General features: G+C 44.8%; 1 protein-coding gene across 1 annotated transcript; it reads right to left on the bottom strand.

The window, feature by feature from the left end:
• Positions 1-4,795: 4,795 nt before the first annotated feature.
• On the bottom strand, positions 4,796-18,270 carry LOC123759872 (protein phosphatase 1 regulatory subunit 36-like). The gene is made up of 7 exons (XM_045745122.2): positions 18,077-18,270; positions 14,928-15,014; positions 13,525-13,705; positions 10,545-10,757; positions 8,710-8,977; positions 7,880-7,994; positions 4,796-5,470 (listed from the first exon to the last, which is right to left on the bottom strand). Exons 1-7 carry the CDS (start codon positions 18,211-18,213, stop codon positions 5,362-5,364), a joined length of 1,110 nt encoding a protein of 369 aa, XP_045601078.2. The 5' UTR covers positions 18,214-18,270; the 3' UTR covers positions 4,796-5,361.
• Between the last annotated feature and the right edge of the window lie 1,604 nt (positions 18,271-19,874).

The following is a 19,874-nucleotide window of genomic DNA, read 5'->3' as shown; positions in this document are numbered from 1 at the left end:
GGTAGGTTAGGTTCGGGCAATTTAGTGGATTAGTTTAGTGAGGGTATGAACGCTGGAGAAGACGGTGAGGTTGCTTGGGTTCGTACAGTCCTGGCTGGGAAAAAAGGTTGTATTTGTTACGGAGTGGTAAAGAGAGAGAGAAGGAGTGCTTTAAGAACGCTGCTATACGATATGCTGAGACTTGTGAGGCGAGGAGGCTTACAGGTGATCTGGAGTGGTTACCATGTGTGCGTATATTGCCTCACGCAAGGTACCGTGTGTGCGTAGCGTCACGCAAGGTACCGTGTGTGTGTTGCGTCACGCAAGGTACCGTGTGTGCGTAGCGTCACGCAAGGTACCGTGTGTGTGTTGCGTCACGCAAGGTACCGTGTGTGCGTAGCGTCACGTAAGGTACCGTGTGTGCGTAGCGTCACGCAAGGTACCGTGTGTGTGTTGCGTCACGCAAGGTACCGTGTGTGCGTAGCGTCACGCAAGGTACCGTGTGTGCGTAGCGTCACGCAAGGTACCGTGTGTGTGTTGCGTCACGCAAGGTACACGTTCTTCATACTGTGCTCCTTGTGCTCCTACTGGAGGTGGTACTGAACAAGTGGATGACTGGCATATCACAGGAAATATTGATGGGGTATTACATGTATCAACATAAGCAGGTTCTTGCAGCTGCTTGTGTGTCTAAGACTTGGTCACTGGTCCTGTCTCTGTGTTGGCTCGGGGTCTTGAAGTGGTAGAATGTAGTTATGTCTTAACTGGTTGTTGATTGTTGGTCTGGACTTGTAGATGTGTAGCGCCTCGCTCATGTCCAGTCTTCTGCTGTCGATATACCTGTCGATTAGTTCAGTGTTGCTTGATAAGATGTCTCGTGTGATGGTCTGGTTGTGTGAGGAGATTATAAGCTCCTTGATGGAGCCCTGTTGCTTGTGCATTATTAATCACCTAGAGAGAGAGAGACGTTGTTGTCTTGCCTATATACTGAGATCTTTGGGGCTGACAGTCCCCAAGTGGGTTTGTGTTAGTCAACGTCCTGACGTTGGTCTCTCTTAAGGCGTTCTGTTCGGCGTCGGGAGAGTTCTTCATAAGTAGGTTGGCAGTTTTCTGGTTTGTGTAATATATTGTAAATTGTATCTTCTGATTGTTGTCTGTAGGGATAACGTTCCTATCAATAATATATTTTAGGACTCTTTTCCTTTATTTTGTAAACCGTGGAAAAGAAGTTGGTGTAAAACAGTGTGATGGGAAGGTAGAGATGTGGTGCTGGCTGCTTCTTCATGGGTTGCATGGCGTCTCACCTTTCTTTTAATGACCCCTTCAACGTAACGTTCAAGAAGTCATTATTGACTAGCATCTGCCTGCTTGGAAGCAGGTCGACGAGGAACTATGTAGAGGGAGGCAGGTGCTAGTTAATAATGGCTTCTCCAACGGTTACGTTCAAGACGTCATTAAAAGACAGGTGACACCCCATCTTTAATTGGAGCACCCACCACCACCACCAAAATGCTTGACAGCTGTGTATGAACACCCACCACCACCACCACAATGCTTGACAACTGTGTACGAACACCCACCACCACCACCACAATGCTTGACACCTGTGTATGAACACCCACCACCACCACCACAATGCTTGACAGCTGTGTATGAACACCCACCACCACCACCACAATGCTTGACAGCTGTGTATGAACACCCACCACCACCACCACAATGCTTGACAACTGTGTATGAACACCCACCACCACCACCACAATGCTTGACAGCTGTGTATGAACACCCCCCACCACAAGGCTTGACAGCCGTGTATGAACACTCACCACCACCACCACAAAGCTTGACAGCCGTGTGTGAACACTCAGCACCCCCCCCCCCCCCACAAGGCTTGACAGCCGTGAAGGTACAGAGTCAGTTTTCACCAGACAAATGTTTGTTTACAAAGAGAGCGGAGCCGCCGCTGCCGCAGCTTACAATAACCAACAAAGTAATGTACACCGAGAGATATTTGTCTTCAGTGAAATTGGATTACGTGAGTAACAAAGGCGGTCATTCACTACCCTAAATACCTTTGGAGTCACAACAGGAAAATGTTAAACTTCTCACCTTCATCTTTCTTCTTGTCTTATATTGCCTCGCGTCTCTCACTCCTGCTCAGTCACCCCTTGGTAACGGTCAAGGACGGACCCCACTGGAGTCCGTCCGTGACCCCACTGGACGGACACTCCAATGGGGTCGGCAGCTAGAACCTTCTCTCCCATATCCAATGGGCACAATATCCCAGTGGCTCTGGTTGGAGGTTGAAACAACGCTACTCGTGGACATGGTCCCCACTGGTAATGTGTGGGTTGTATATATATGTTAAAACAGGAATTTATTCTTCAAACTTGATATGCGAGGAAATAAAACAAGAGGACACACCTGGAGACTCACAATGGACACGAGACATAAGTAAGTACTCGGCGGCCGACCTCTTCACACAACCTCACGAGCCTCAAACTGGATATGGTTTAGTTTAACCTGAAGCGTACCAACCCACACAACCTACCTAACCTATTGCAGCTTTCCAAGTGCAAATTCAGATAATTAAGCCAATTATGAGACCCAACAGACGACTGAGTTAAGAGACACATACATCAACATGTGACTGGCAACCCGTCCTCCAGCCCAAGATGTAACTCAAGGGCTTAGTTTGTACTGAGTTTCTACTCAGTCTTACATACTGTATAATAAACGATTTTTCTGAAGTATTAATTAATATTATTTAATATTGTGGGTTTATGTAGAGTTAAGACTAGGTTATGTAGAGTTAGGATGTAGAGTTAGGACTAGGTTATGTAGAGTTCGGTCTAGGTTATGTAGAGTTAGGACTAGGTTATGTAGAGTTCGGTCTAGGTTATGTAGAGTTTGGTCTAGGTGAGGTGTTTGGTTACGGAGGTCTGGGGTGTTCACACACCTGGACGAGCACAGACCGAGAATATGCTGTGTATAAACTGTTTTAAATTCGTTAACAAGGGTTTTTTCTGGAGGATTAACGAGCACATGGCCATTGGTTATGAGGGCGGCAGTCCGTCCTCGTAAACAAAGACAGAAGCCTCGTTATTCCTGGCGCCAAAGCCATTGTTTATGAATGTAAAACACTGGACAACTCCACTAATGATCTAACACTACTCGAAAACCGCTCTTCGAATCGTCACTCTGTAAATGATTTACACATGTAAATACAAATAATTGCCAACAGAACCTAAACACCTAACCTAATTTTTGGTTAGGTGTTTAGGATCCACCACCACCACCACATAACCACCGAACATCCACCACCACCCCAGTACCACAGAACATCCACCACCACCCCAGTACCACAGAACATCCACCACCACCCCAGTACCACAGAACATCCACCACCACCCCAGTACCACAGAACATCCACCACCACCCCAGTACCACAGAACATCCACCACCACCCCAGTACCACAGAACATCCACCACCACCCCAGTACCACAGAACATCCACCACCACCACCACATAACCACAGAACATCCACCACCACACCACCACAGAACATCCACCACCACCACCACAGAACATCCACCACCACCACCCCACCCCAGTACCACAGAACATCCACCACCACCCCAGTACCACAGAACATCCACCACCACCCCAGTACCACAGAACATCCACCACCACACCACCACAGAACATCCACCACCACACCACCACAGAACATCCACCACCACACCACCACAGAACATCCACCACCACACCACCACAGAACATCCACCACCACCACCACACCACCACAGAACATACACAACCACACCACCACAGAACATCCACCACCACACCACCACAGAACATACACAACCACACCACCACAGAACATCCACCACCACACCACCACAGAACATACACAACCACACCACCACAGAACATCCACCACCACACCACCACAGAACATACACCACCACACCACCACAGAACATCCACCACCACACCACCACAGAACATACACCACCACACCACCACAGAACATCCACCACCACACCACCACAGAACATCCACCACCACACCACCACAGAACATACACAACCACACCACCACAGAACATCCACCACCACAGAACATCAACCACCATACAACTACAGCACGTCAGCGGACACTAACATAACGATAATTTGCATAGTTATCTCCGGTGGTGATTAACAAAGTTGCCATTAGCGAGAAAGATGAAAATGAAGCTGGTCATTAATCACACTGTGTGTTATCGTGGGAGGCAGAGCTGTCATCACCTACCAGCCCGCGCCCCTGGTGGCTGGCCAGCACCTGCCAGCCCGCGCCCCTGGTGGCTGGCCAGCACCTGCCAGCCCGCGCCCCTGGTGGCTGGCCAGCACCTGCCAGCCCGCGCCCCTGGTGGCTGGCCAGCACCTGCCAGCCCGCGCCCCTGGTGGCTGGCCAGCACCTGCCAGCCCGCGCCCCTGGTGGCTGGCCAGCACCTGCCAGCCCGCGCCCCTGGTGGCTGGCCAGCACCTGCCAGCCCGCGCCCCTGGTGGCTGGCCAGCACCTGCCAGCCCGCGCCCCTGGTGGCTGGCCAGCTCCGCTAACTCCCACAATGGTGCAAACATTACATTCCCCATTTTAAATGCTTATTACGTAATTTATACTGAGATGTTTACAATATTGACCCTTAAGAGGATAATAATAACAAGAATATTATTATTATTGTTTAATAATAAAGGTAACAATATATAAACATATCCGGACTCTAATACACTGAAGAAAGGTTTGAGTATTTTTCATACTCGGAAAATGTAAAATGTATATGGTCCAACACTCACGTACATGCAAGTATGTGAATGGACTCACCCTCATGTACCTTTGAATGTGTGTATGTAATTACCCAAGTGTAATTACTTAACTGTAGTTACAGGATGAGAGCTACGCTCGTGGTGTCCCGTCTTCCCAGTACTCTTTGTCGTATAACGCTTTGAAACTACTGACGGTTTAGGCCTCCAACACCTTGCGTGTGTGTGTGTGTGTGTGTGTGTGTGTGTGTGTGTGTGTGTGTGTGTGTGTGTGTGTGTGTGTGTGTGTGTGTGTGTGTTCTCACCTAGTTGTGCTTGCGGGGGGTTAAGCTCTGTTTGAGTAAAGTTAAACAATTATTTATGAATAGTGTAGAAAATAGTTATCATTCATTAGCTGGAGATGAAGCTACCGGATTAACGACCATTTGACCAATGTTCACAAGGGGCAAAATCTAAATATCAAATTCTAAATACGAGTTGATAGTTGTTGTTTAAGATTCGCCACCCAGAACAAAAAGTTGCAAGTAGCACGGGCTATGGTGAGCCCGTAAGAGTTGACAGTTGTGGTGAGGTTCAGTCAAGTATACTAAGCTGGTCTACTTCTTGGGCGGCAGGTTCGAGGTACTCGTTGAGGTCTCCACGCCGCGCCCCCAGCACCCACAGGCCGCCCGCGCCCTCCTCCCTCCTACACCCACGGCACCACCGGAAAATATGTTAGTTCTCACAACGACACCAGTGTTGTTGTTGTTTAAGATTCGCTACCTGGAACAAAAAGTTGCAAGTAGCACGGGCTATGGTGAGCCCGCAGTGGACTTACGACACCAGTCCTCGCTGGAACATAGCCCACCCTAGCAAGCGTTTTGCACACTACTCCTCTAATTATTTCAACTGTAATATATCTCTTGGCAAAGCTGGATTAGGTTAGTCTTTAGGTTAAGTTGGATTAGTTTAGTCTTAAGGGTAGGCTGTACCATGTTAATCTTTGGATTAGGTTAATCTTTATGCTAAGCTAGATTATGTTAGTCTTTAAGCTAGGCAAGAAAGTTCGTCTTTCAACCCATCCTCCTGTTTAGATAGTAGTTTTCGTAATTATGTGGACCATAGTACGAAGATTGACGTACGAGGCAATTATATAGTAGAATTTGGTACTATTCACTTTATAGTCCGAAAAAATAAAGCTAAAAAGTAACGTAAATATTGCTAAGCTTATTATAGCACACATATTTATGCCTCAGATATCGTGTATTAGGCCTCGGAAGGTTGGTTATTTTAGTTTGTCTTTGCAACATATATATATATATAAATCTTTTCCTGTTTGTCCAAAGTCAAGAGTACCGATTTCTACTTTCTATTTGCGTTGTACGTCTGTATATGTACTATGATCCTCGTCGTCACTATAAGTACTACCAAAACAGGAGGATAGGCTGCGTCTTTAGGCTAGGCTGAATTAGGTTAGTTAAGAGATTCAATCCCTGGTCAGCTGAAGAAGCCCACGGCGTCATCATGCAACAGATCAGTCAAGAAAATCATTCGTTGACAATCTACATGATAAAAATAGGGGACAATAAACCATGAACACAAACTCACGTTTGCAACAGCTGATCAAGCTACTGAAGCAGAGAAAACGTATTTAAATGATTCGACATCACTTTCACACCGTCCCAGATCCCAGGAAGAGACACCTCAAGCTTAAGCCGTGCTTCAAGTGCTTTGAATGTCGTCATTACACAAACAAACACCCCAAACAAGAAGGAAGATGCAGCATATGCTCGGACAATCACTACTACAAGATGTGTTCTCAAACCATTAGAAAATTGTCCTTGGTAACCCTTAAAATTGATAGACTTTAAGCTAATCGTCTAGACCAAACTATCATTACATTGTCATAAAATTTACCCTTCTTGATTGCTGGAAAAGTAATGTAGGACACGACCATGTCGAATCTCAGAGAGCCCTCACCATGCTGCGATTGTAATTGAATACACTGAGGTAATAATTATCAAAAGAAGGCACCAAGCCGGGAAGGCTATGTAAAAGTAACTACGAACTTTCATAAAAAGAATACTTTGTCAGGGATTCCAAACTGCAGATTTGGGGACCAAATAGTAGGACTAATACACTAAATATGTGAACTATATAAAAAAGTTGTCATTAGATTAGAATTAACATCAGTTATCAATACGGACTGAGAAGGGGAGGCTGCTAACCAATCAGCTATCAATAAAGAGTAAGGCGTTGAAGCCACCAACCAATCAGCTATCAATAAAGAGTAAGGCGTTGAAGCCGCCAACCAATCAACGGTGTTCACACCGAACACACACGTCTCCACTTGCCAGTATTGCCAGATGATGTGCTAGGATGGTCGGGGGCGTTGCCTTAGGCTACCCGCCCCTTATATACGCCCTCTTATTACTACAAGTTTACGGGCTCACCATAGCCCATGCTACATGGACACTTCGTCCTCAGTAGCTAAAGTACCATGACCATGTAGCTAAATCTGAAACAACAACAACATACTACAAGCCATTGTCTATTTAGAAATAAGACCATTTTGGTCTCAAATAGTCTTTGAAACAATCATAAAAGAAAATATTTAACCTTATTTGTCCTTTTTCTATAAATACATATGGAAAACAAGAGGTTGCAAGGTAGTCAGTCAGTGTAGCTCACAACCGGAAAGTCCCGGGTTCGATTCCCACGGCAGGGCAGATGAACGTTTCTTTTCACCTCATGCCACCGTTCATCTAGCCGTAAAATGTTATCAGCGTTGTTATCAGGTCACAAAAATGTTAATGCAAAATGTTATCAGGTCACAAGTCACGTGTGGGTTGCACCCTGGGTGGGGGAGGTCGGGTAAGAAGGGACCTCTATACACCTACAACAGGGAAGTATTACTTAATAAGCAAGCGATGAGTCACAATAACGTGGCTGAAGTAGTTTGACCAGACCACACACTAGAAGGTGAAGGGATGACCACGTTTCGGTCCGTCCTGGACCATTCTCACAATAGACTTGAGAATGGTCCAGGACGGACCGAAACGTGGTCGTCCCTTCACCTTCTAGTGTGTGGTCCGGTCAAAGTATTACTTACTGGGAGACGTAGGTGAGGGGCGTGGTGGTGGTGTGGGGCCAGGCGCTCATGCTGTCAGTGAGCCGCAGGTCGGGCACCATCCTGCACATCAGCCCCGAGCCCTCGTACACTACACCTGCAGCACCAGTACAGTGTGAGTGAGGGACAGTGGTAGCTCTCCACCCCTGGCTATAACTCCAGTAGTCTCTCACACCTCGCCGCCCCCAGTGTTGACACTGTGACTCTTGTTTTCCTTGCAACTGAACTTCACAAGTTAATGTACGAGCCACTTTTGCACATCAATGATAATCCTCGTTATTGTAATAATAATCCTAAAGTTAGTATATAGTTGTAATGATACGTATAATATTATTATTGGTTTATGGATATATTGTAATGAGATTTATTGTAAACTTAATTCTAACTGTTCAACCATTTATGAGTAACATTTGGGATTGGATTTGACATCAACAAGCTTTCCTCAGGGTCAGCCAGCGGCCGACCTCAAAGTCGCATTCATTAATTTTAACATGTTCATACAAAATAGTAATTTTCTCAAATATAAAATATTTTGTCAGTATATTGTACACATTTAGGAGTAGGTTAGGTTCTATTGGACATTATCTGTATTTGTAGTACATTGCTGAAGCATTTACAAATAAGCGATTCGAACAGAGGTCGTCAGCGAAGCAATGTTCGAACCTCATCAGTTGTGAGTCGTGTGTAATGGGTTTTTATTCATAAAATGGTAAGTTGGCGGCTGGATTAACGAGCATCTGGCCATTGTTTATGAGGACGGGCTGGATATGCATCAAGATGTTAATGAAAATAATTGAAACTTGGATTTGTACCTGATATGGGAGTCTTTTTCTTCGAGCGGGAGGGTCGCTGGCCGAAGCCGTCCTCACCATGCTGGTAGTGCAGCTGCTGCAGCTGTTGCTGCTGTTGCTCCTCGTGCTCCAGGGCAACCTTGCCCCTGAAGAGCCTCGTCACCTCAGTGTGTATCACCGGCCGGTCCCTCCGGCGGAACACAATCCACACCAACAACTCCGCCAGCTCGTATAAGCGTTCGAAGATCTCGTTGTCTCGGGCTCCATAACTCTGAAGGCTTCGTCCTCGCTGCGTCCAGCACACGGTCAGTGCATATATCCTACCTAATACCCACAGTTGCCTAACAAGTCCAATTTTCGTGAAATATTTAATTTTTCAAAAATTTCTTTTTGTGAAATGGTAAAGTTTGCTATGTATGATTACAATTTTGTTATTTGAGTCAAAATTAACAAATAAATTTGATCAAACCTAACCTAACCTATCCAAACCTAACATAACTAAGACAGTAATTCATGTTCCTAATAAAACATATTATTATTTTTAGAAAAGAACCAATCTGGAAAGAAATATTTGAAAAGAACGAAAATCATTTGGCCTGCTACGCAAATGGGACCTTGCATGCTAGGTCAAGTAGTGCGGTTCTGGCTGTTAGGCACAACACACATATAACCTGAAGGTTCCTTATGACATGCAGCAAAACACACATCCATAGGACACTATATATCAGAAACATAATGAAGTCATAATAACGCAATATAGCTATTCTCAGAAGATTTTCACCTATCACGCCCTCATTCAGCCTTATTCATATTTATTCATCCTGTAGCATAGTAGTCTACGTCCTCAGCTCACACTCAAGGGACCCAGATTTACTCCCAGGGCAGGATGTGATGACTGACATTAATATATATTGATTACCTATTTAGTATGTTGATTACATGTATTTTCCAATTATTTGCATTATTGCAAAATTGCCCAGTAGCGGTTGGGCACTTTTCCATTCACTTGATGCTGCTGTTCACCTAGCAGTAAATAGGAACCCGGGAGATAGGCAACTGTTGTGGGTTGCATGGCGAGGAATGTCAGCAGTTGTCCTAGGGAGGGGGGGGGGTCTCAGGGAACATAGGGACACCTGTGGTGTTCTACACCTCACCTGTGGTGTAGAACACCACAGGTGAGGTGTTCAGTACTAAGGTATACTCTGGTGGTCAGTAAACTGTTGTCGTGGCTCTAGTACCCATCCGGGGGATGATAGTGCAATGGACACAATGGAAATATACATGTTATAACATGGCTGATTTAATTAAGTTAAAAGGGTAAAAATTAATTATAGATGTGCAATCTGCTGGATCAAATAAATTAATATTATTGGATGTGCACAGTCTATAATATCGCGTCACTCGCTGGAAAATCAGATTGACAATATTGTTCAAACATCCATGAACGATAAGCTACTGAATTATTTTAAAGGACAATTTTGAAACAAATTAATAAAAATATTTGCACATAATTGCAACATAAACAAGAAAATATTCAAAGTATGGAAGTTTGTCCCTCATAAAGTGAAGAGTGCCGTGAGTCTCTCATGTTGACACTGAGGTAACTCACTCAGTGGTGGTGTGGGTCCTCACTCACAGTGATGGTGTGGGCCCTCACTCACAGTGATGGTGTGGGTCCTCACTCACAGTGATGGTGTGGGCCCTCACTCCTATTCTGTCTCTACTGTCTGCTCACAACACTTGTCTCATATACAGTTTTCAGGCTAAAGTCAACTTTGCCTGATGAGTATACACGGGGCATATCTCAACAGTCTCTTTGATTAAACGATTTTCTCTCTGAGACAGAGAACACTGACCTTCATGTGGTGGAGGTTGTTGAGGCCGTGACCTAGAATGACCTGACCATAGGTGGCAGCGAGGGGCTGTAGGACCCCCTCCAGGCGCTTCTTCCAGCGTTCCTTCAGCACCTTGGCGTTCCCTACGGCTGGGGGTTCGATCCCACGGATCAGGTCCGCTTGCAGGAACAGCTCGCGGAAGTACTCCACCAGCCCCCGCAAGAGCTCCTGCACCTGCCGGAGTAATAGCAATAAAACAGGTGACTCTCCTCTATATCTAGGGGGACCTGCAAGCATGTAATATACTGAATCTCATCCTGTGTGTGTGTTTACTAGTTGTGTTTACTAGTTGTGTTTTTACGGGGGTTGAGCTTTGCTCTTTCGGCCCGCCTCTCAACTGTCAATCAACTGTTTACTAACTACACTAACTACTTTTTTTTTCTTTTTTTTCACACCACACACACCCCAGGAAGCAGCCCGTGACAGCTGACTAACTCCCAGGTACCTATTTACTGCTAGGTAACAGGGGCACTTAGGGTGAAAGAAACTTTGCCCATTTGTTTCTGCCTCGTGCGGGAATCGAACCCGCGCCACAGAATTACGAGTCCTACGCGCTATCCACCAGGCTACGAGGCTGTGTGTGTGTGTGTGTGTGTGTGTGTGTGTGTGTGTGTGTGTGTGTGTGTGTGTGTGTGTGTACTCACCTAATTGTGCTTGCGGGGGTTGAGCTTTGGCTCTTTGTGTGTGTGTGTGTTTACTAGTTGTTTACTAGTTGTGTTTTGCGGGGGTTGAGCTTTGCTCTTTCGGCCCGCCTCTCAACTGTCAATCAACTGTTTACTAACTACTTTTTTTTCCACACCACACACACACACACCCCAGGAAGCAGCCCGTGACAGCTGACTAACTCCCAGGTACCTATTTACTGCTAGGTAACAGGGGCACAGAATTACAAGTCCTGCGCGCTATCCACCAGGCTACGAGGCCCCCATGTGTGTGTGTGTGTGTACTCACCTATATGTACTCACCTATATGTGCTTGCAGGATCGAGCATTGACTCTTGGATCCCGCCTTTCTAGCTATCGGTTGTTTTCAGCAATGACTCCTGTCCCATTTCCCTATCATACCTAGTTTTAAAAGTATGAATAGTATTTGCTTCCACAACCTGTTCCCCAAGTGCATTCCATTTTTCTACTACTCTCACGCTAAAAGAAAACTTCCTAACATCTCTGTGACTCATCTGAGTTTCCAGTTTCCACCCATGTCCCCTCGTTCTGTTATTATTACGTGTGAACATTTGATCTATTTCCACTTTGTCAATTCCCCTGAGTATTTTATATGTCCCTATCATATCTCCTCTCTCCCTTCTTTTCTCTAGTGTCGTAAGGTTCAGTTCCTTCAGCCGCTCTTCATATCCCATCCCTCGTAGCTCTGGGACAAGCCTCGTCGCAAACCTCTGAACCTTCTCCAGTTTCTTTATGTGTTTTATGTGTGTGTGTGTGTGTGTGTGTGTGTGTGTGTGTGTGTGTGTGTGTGTGTGTGTGTGTGTGGGTGTGTGTGTGTGTGTACTTACTACTGGTGCTTGCAAAATCTAGCTATTAGCTCTTGGCCCCTGCCTTTCTGACCGATCTACTTTTTCGTCTTTTAAATCTACTACACATATGTCTCTCTATCAAACACACACAGAGCCGGAAATCGGTCGGAAATCGTTCAGGACCCTGTATACCACTTATGTCAGACCAATCTTGGAATATGCAGCGCCAGCCTGGACTCCATACCTAGTTAAACACAAGACAAAGTTAGAGAAGATTCAGCGGTATGCCACCAGGATCGTCCCGGAACTAAGAGGAATGAGCTACGAGGAAAGGCTAAATGAGCTGAACCTCACGTCCCTGGAAAACAGAAGAATAAGGGGAGACATGATAACCGCCTACAAAATTCTCAGGGGAATTGACAGAGTGGACAAAGACAAACTCTTCAGCACGGGTGGGACACGTACAAGAGGACACAGGTGGAAACTTAGTACCCAGATGAGCCACAGACACGTTAGAAAGAATTTTTCAGTGTCAGAGTAGTTAATAAATGGAATGCATTAGGCAATGATGTGGTGGAGGCTGACTCCATACACAGTTCCAAGTGTAGATATGATAGAGCCCAGTAGGCTCAGGAACCTGTACACCAGTTGATTGACAGTTGAGAGGCGGGACCAAAGAGACAAAGCTCAACCCCCGCAAGCACAATTAGGTGAGTACACACACATCATCAGAATGCATCCCGTAGCAGCTGTCTATCTCCCAAGTACCTTCTTGCTTCTAGGTAAATAATGCCAACAGGAAAAAAACTGCCCATTTGTTTCTTCCTCGGCCGGAAATCGAATCCAGACCTTAAGCACTACGACCCCCGAGGCCCTGCATGTACTCAAGTTTAAGTATGTTTATTGAGACAAGAAAGAAATACATCTCAAAGGGGTAGAGTAGCTTAGGCTGCTCTAGTTGTGCTTGCTGGGGATAAGCTCTGGCTCTTTGGTCCCGCCTCTCAACTGTCAATCAACTGGTGTACAGATTCCTGAGCCTACTGGGCTCTATCATATTTACATTTGAAACTGTGTATAGAGTCTGCCTCCACCACATCATTGCCTAATGCATTTCACCTGTTAACTACTCTGACACTGAAATGGTTCTCTCTATGGCTCATCTGAGTACTCAGTTTCTGTGTCCCCCTGTGCGTGTGCCCCTTGTCTTAACTAAATTAGCATAACCCTTATGTTAATTTATTTAGAAATAAATAAATGAACCCCTTAGCAAATAAATTAACAAAGCATAGCACGCTATGCTTACTAGTGGCTTTACAAGAATGTAAGAACTCTTGTATATATAAATAAAAAAAATGGTCCCAAGACATATATTATTGCAAATATTGCATTATCCTAACCAATTCCGAGCCCAATTGTAAGGTGTACATGATGACCAATGCGTGAAGTGCTTCACAATACATGGTTACTGACCTTTGGCAGCCTGACCACGTCTAGGAACATCTTGGAGAAGGTGGTCTGAGTGGCCTGGAGGTGGAGGGCGACCTTGACACAATGCCTGAAGGTGACGGGAGCCGAGGGCTGGGACTCCCACTCCTCCGGGTCCAGCCGCCCATACTCCGCCTCCACCAGACGCTTCGACACCTGCAGCTGCCTTACCACCATCAACAACAACAACATCTTATTGACATATTACACTTCCAGAGAACTACATTACTCTGGTCAGCTTGGCTACAACCACTTGGGCTGGACGGTAGAGCGACGGTCTCGCTTCTTGGAGGTCGCCGTTCAATCCCCGACCGTCTAAGTGGTTGGGCACCATTCTTTCCCTCCCGTCCCATCCCAAATCCTTATCCTGATACCTTCCAAGTACTAAATAATGGTAATGGCTTGGCGCTTTCCCTTGGTGATTGCCTTACCGGGTCATCTTGGGCACAATGATCATTCAAAGTTAATCTGGCCGTCTGGAGAATATGTGAGAATGGACTTACATCAACTCTTATAACTATATTTAATTAAAGGTGATAATTATAGGGTAGGGTAGGGTAGAGGCAGCCTGTACCCAGCCTATATATGCGTTACAATTATATTAAGGTCCCCCGCCCCCCCAAAGGTGGAACTACTGACCGTCCCATATGATGCCCCCCACAACAGTTGCCTAACTCCCACGTACCTATCTACTGCTAGATGCATTAGGTGAAAGGAAACATGGCCAATCGTTGACGTCTCGAGTCCAGGATTCCCGATTGTGAGTCGAGGTATTTACCTGTGCTAGAGGGAGTGCCACAGTATTTTGTCCTTTATTTGTCATTATTTAGATAATTTGTTTATTAGGTGCCGAGCGGACAGCACACTGGACTTGTGATCCTGTGGTCCTGGGTTCGATCCCAGGCGCCGGCGAGAAACAATGGGCAGTTTCTTTCACCCCTATGCCCCTGTTACCTAGCAGTAAAATAGGTACCTGGGTGTTAGTCAGCTGTCACGGGCTGCTTCCTGGGGGTGGAGACCTGGTCGAGGACCGGGCCGCGGGGACACTACAGCCCCGAAATCATCTCAAGATAACCTCAAGGTGTTGTCTTGAGTAGCAAGAGCTAGGATCACTGTCCATGTTGATCATTCTCTGTGATGCCCGTTATTAAACTCTTCTCTGCACAATATAGGTTTTCAAAATGTGTGTTAGCTTAATGGGAGCAACATGGCTGGAGGGAGTGAGAAGGAAATAGGAAGCGTGAGGCGATCATTCCCACTTTAGGGCACCAGCCACTTGGCCGCCAGCTTCCCGCCTCAGTACAGCATCATTAACACTTCCCAACGACCTGATGTGTGTGCAACGACAAGAAATGTTAACATTCGAGGTATAGAGTCCTCAGGCTTACCTGTTGGGGTGCTTCTGGCCCAGCTGGATGGAGAAGCGTCGGGAGGTGGACGAGGACGCCGACGGGCTGGCGGGCCGGCCATCTTGTCTGACGGGACAACCAATTTTCAGTTACTTTCAAATTCAAATTCAACTTTTTATTCAGGTAAAAGTACATACATTAATGAAGTAACAAACATAATGTTGGATTTATAGATAAAGCTAGTACATACAATACCTAAAGCCACTAATACGCATAGCGTTTCGGGGTTAAGTTTAGTTTATTATGCACCACATACCCATCCTGTGGGAGGTAGTGGACCCCATACCCATCATGTGGGCGGTAGTGGACCCCATACCCATCATGTGGGCGGTAGTGGACCCCATACCCATCCTGTGGGCGGTAGTGGACCCCATACCCATCCTGTGGGTGGTAGTGGACCCCATACCGATCCTGTGGGCGGTAATGGACCCCATACCCATCCTGTGGGCGGTAGTGGACCCCATACCCATCCTGTGGGTGGTAGTGGGCCCATACCCATCCTGTGGGTGGTAATGGACCCCATACCCATCCTGTGGGCGGTAGTGGACCCCATACCCATCCTGTGGGTGGTAGTGGGCCCCGTACCCATCCTGTGGGTGGTAGTGGGCCCATACCCATCCTGTGGGCGGTAGTGGACCCCATACCCATCCTGTGGGTGGTAATAGACCCCATACCCATCCTGTGGGTGGTAGTGGGCCCATACCCATCCTGTGGGTGGTAGTGGGCCCATACCCATCCTGTGGGTGGTAATTGACCCCATACCCATCCTGTGGGTGGTAGTGGGCCCCATACCCATCCTGTGGGTGGTAGTGGGCCCCATACCCATCCTGTGGGTGGTAGTGGGCCCCATACCCATCCTGTGGGCGGTAGTGGACCCCATACCCCATCCTGTGGGTGGTAGTGGACCCCATACCCATCTTATGGGTGGTTGTGGACCCCCATACCCATCCTATGGCAGTAGTGGACCCCATACCCATCCTGCGAGTGAGTAGCAAAATTGTTTTCAGTGTCACAAAGGGTTCAGGTACTGGACCCCCAATGAGCTTTAAGCTAGGCAATTTACATTTGTAGTGAGCTACGGTTACATTTAACATTTTAATTTATAAACCAAGCCAGTTATAAATGTATAACTATTTATGAATAATTACAAAAAGTGGTATGGGATTTATCAACGTGCAGGGTAGGGAAAGTGGGAATGAACGCTGCACGCTCCTTTCATACGTTCATATGTATTGTATTGTATATGGAGGAAAACATGGTTTTCTTATTCTATGGAGGAGATAGTTTAGAACCATCCTCTCCAATATTTTGTAAAGTCAATTATAGAGGTGGAGCGGGAAGCATTCTCTTGATTAGGCTTAGGAATTGGAATGATGATACAGTTGGTCAAGGAGACAGAGTTCCCCAGTAATATAGCTCATATTATACATGGTACTGATGGAAACAAAAGTAATCTATATAAAAGAGAACGCTTGTCTATTTGTTCCAAGTTGGGGAAGAGGCGCTTAAGGGTAGCCTCACCAAACTTTGCAGGATAACTGGTGAAGGGCATAGAGGGTGGTGAAAGGTAGGGAAGGTGGGCAACGTGGTGACAGGGAAAAGCTGGAAGAAAAGAACACTGCTTTTCCCCCCAAAAAAGCGGTAGGTTTTCTGAGGGAAGAAAACGTAGGTCTGGGAGATGCGTCTAACCGCCCAAGCTGCGCGGCAACGAGCCAGTTTATATAAGCCTCTTGCCCCCAGACTAGACGACCTCTGTTCTCTCACGCCGCAGCTGCCTCACTTACTACTTTATTGTTATGTATTACAGTCACTAATTATTTATCATTCACCCTAATTAGCTATTTGATACATTAAAATTATTGCGTATTATTATACTGTTTGTTATTATTATTATTATATATTATATAATAATAATAATTTATTTATTATTAATTTATTATTTATTAATTTATTATTTATTATCAATTTATTATTTATTATTATAAAATAAACAAGTCCCCACTCTGAGCGCGTTTTCTTCCAACCTCAGAAAATACCTATACTGCGACATTGCCTAAGAATCTTCATGAATTCCACAAAGGATCAGAAAAGGCAGATAGGTCCTTTAGAAGGTGAAGTATTCACATGTGTTACTTGTTTTAAGTAACACAACACAACCCCGAAGTGTATGAGAGAAGTCAAACCATGCAACACTACATGTATGTGAGTCAAAACACCCATTTCACTTATGGTAAAAGGAGAAATGCTTGGAGTGACTCTGTGTACATGCGGCTTAGGCTTGGGTACAAATATTACTGGGAATATGGGATAGGTGTTCATGATAATGACACGAAGTGTAAACTATGTGGTATGTTAAGGTCTCACACCCTTGCCCATTATGTTCTTGATTTCCGTTGATTAATGTATATAGAAACACTGAGATAAGGACTGTTCCTGAACAAATAGCCTGGATGTGTCACAACGGAAAGGTTGATGATATTCTTGAGAGATACAAGAATTTTGCACCAAGACTGTAATCTTTTGTTGAATTATCTGCATGTCTCTTGCAAATTGTCTATACAGTATAACTAGGTCATAAAAGTATTTGTGTGTACGTCTGATACCATACTACTTGTACTTGTATAAAGGAGGAAATGTATATGTTTATCTCTCAGAATGTAGGCGATGAGTCACAATAACGTGGCTAAAGTAAGTTGACCAGACCACACACTAGAAGGTAAAGGGACGACGACGTTTCGGTCCGTCCTGGGCCATTCTCAAGTCCAATGAGACTTGATTCAAGTCCATTCTCAAGTACCCTGGACTTGAGAATGGTCCAGGACGGACCGAAACGTCGTCGTCCCTTCACCTTCTAGTGTGTGGTCTGGTCATCTCTCAGAATGTTCGGTAATACGTTTATTGCTTGTGATGTGTGTCTATGTATGTAATAACACGATGTACTGAACGGGTTGAGAATAACTTGAGCTACCTCATCCCTTTGTGTGTATTTTACCTCAATAAACTTATTTCAATTTCAATTTCACCCCGAAGTGTAAAGGGGAGGACGAAGGAAAAAAATATATAATGGATTTGCTTTGTCACGGGCTTTTACCGAGTGCAATAAGTGATTAACTGCATCAATTCCTCACCCAATTTTGACCAGCTCTTCGCGGTGGTCATTCCAATGCCAGCTTTTGGATTTGGGGCAGAGTTGTTGTCCGTTATTCATAACGTAGTCACGGCTTGTGGGGTCAGCCTGGGCAGAGAGATGTGGACTGGCAGCCATGAGGGGTCCAGCTGGACGCTGTCTCCATGGCAACCAGGGTTGCCAGATCTCAATTGCTGAAAGTAGCGAGCTGACGGGCTAAAAGTAGCGGATTTGTAATAAGAGTAGCCCAATTTTTTTTAATGAATGATATGGGTTTCAAAGTAATATATTTTGATATATAGAGTACACTACACGATGTTAATTGTTTTATTAACAGTATTTACGTATATATACAGTATTAACAGTATATATATTGATTTTTTGCCGCCAGACGTGGATAGTTCATTAAGCATTCCATATTCAACCAGTGAGTAGTAGTTTGTTGTGCACCCCCGAACCCCGACCAGTTGTGTAAGCGAACCCCGACCAGTTGTGTAAGCGAACCCCGACCAGTTGTGTAAGCGGACCCCGACCAGTTGTGTAAGCGGACCCCGACCAGTTGTGTAACTACAAGCCTTAGCATGAACGAGCCTAGCAACCCCCTTTACCTGGGTTTACATTTCGTATTATGTGATTTTGGCAACTGTTGCCATTTTTTATTTAATGCATTTAACTGAGATCAAGACAAATATATATTTCCAAATTAAATGTAAATTTCTTTACCTTAAAAGAATATAAATCAGGGGACCCAGATTGTGGAATGACCTTCCCAACCATGTTAAAGACTGTACCTCTCTCAACCAGTTTAAGATAAAAACGAAGCTATACCTAATAAATTCCCTGTAACCTACCTTACCCCTCTATTGTCAACCAATGTCTGTTTTTTTTTAAAGAGCGCTGTTTGTCGACAGAATTGTATTTGTGCTACTTTTTCAGCTATGTTTTCATTCCATGTTTTCATTTTACTCTTTATGCTCAATTAGTATTAAGCTTTAGTCATTTAAGTTTTTCATGCCCGAAACGCTTTGCGTAATAGTGGCTTTAGGCATTGTATGTACTAGCCCTATCTATAAATCCATCACTCTTTGTAAAATCTCTTGTATGTATGTACCTTACCTAAATAAACATTTGATTTTGATTTGATTTTTTAAATCTATATAAAATTTAAAAGAATATATATATACGAACCCTTTCGAATATACATATGCGCTGGCTTGTGTTCGCTACTGGTTCAAGCTCAGTTCAAGTTCTTGAACTTGAACTTGGCAGCACCTAGTCTTTAATTTGGCACCTTTGTGGCACCTTTGTGGGACCTTGGTATAAGCCTAACATGTGTATATACACTGGCTGCCTGTCCTCCTATACAATGATTTATTATTACCTAATATTTTATCATTTAATTTAAATATTAAATAAAATAATTTATTTAATTATTATAGTAAGTACTTAATAATTTAATAATAAGTAGTAAGTACATAAAAATAATTAAAAAGTACAGTTTAGTCATAGATTCCTAAATTGGAATTCACTACCAAATTTCGATATATCCAAGTATTTTTAGTGTGAAATGCTGTTATTATATGCATAAATTGTTGTTTTAATAATATTACGCTTAACGACTTGGGCTGGACGGTAGAGCGACGGTCTCGTTTCCTACAGGTCCGCGTTCAATCCCAGACCGCCCAAGAGGTTGGGCACCATTCCTTTCCCCCGTTCCATCCCAAATCCGTATCCTGATCCCTTCCCAGTGCTATATAGTCGTAATGGCTTGGCGCTTTCACTTGATAGTTCCCCCACCC

Source organism: Procambarus clarkii, chromosome 8, assembly GCF_040958095.1.
Source record: "Procambarus clarkii isolate CNS0578487 chromosome 8, FALCON_Pclarkii_2.0, whole genome shotgun sequence".
Taxonomy (NCBI): domain Eukaryota; kingdom Metazoa; phylum Arthropoda; class Malacostraca; order Decapoda; family Cambaridae; genus Procambarus; species Procambarus clarkii.
Note: the sequence above shows the minus strand (reverse complement) of the source record. Positions and strands in the feature narration are given on the sequence as shown.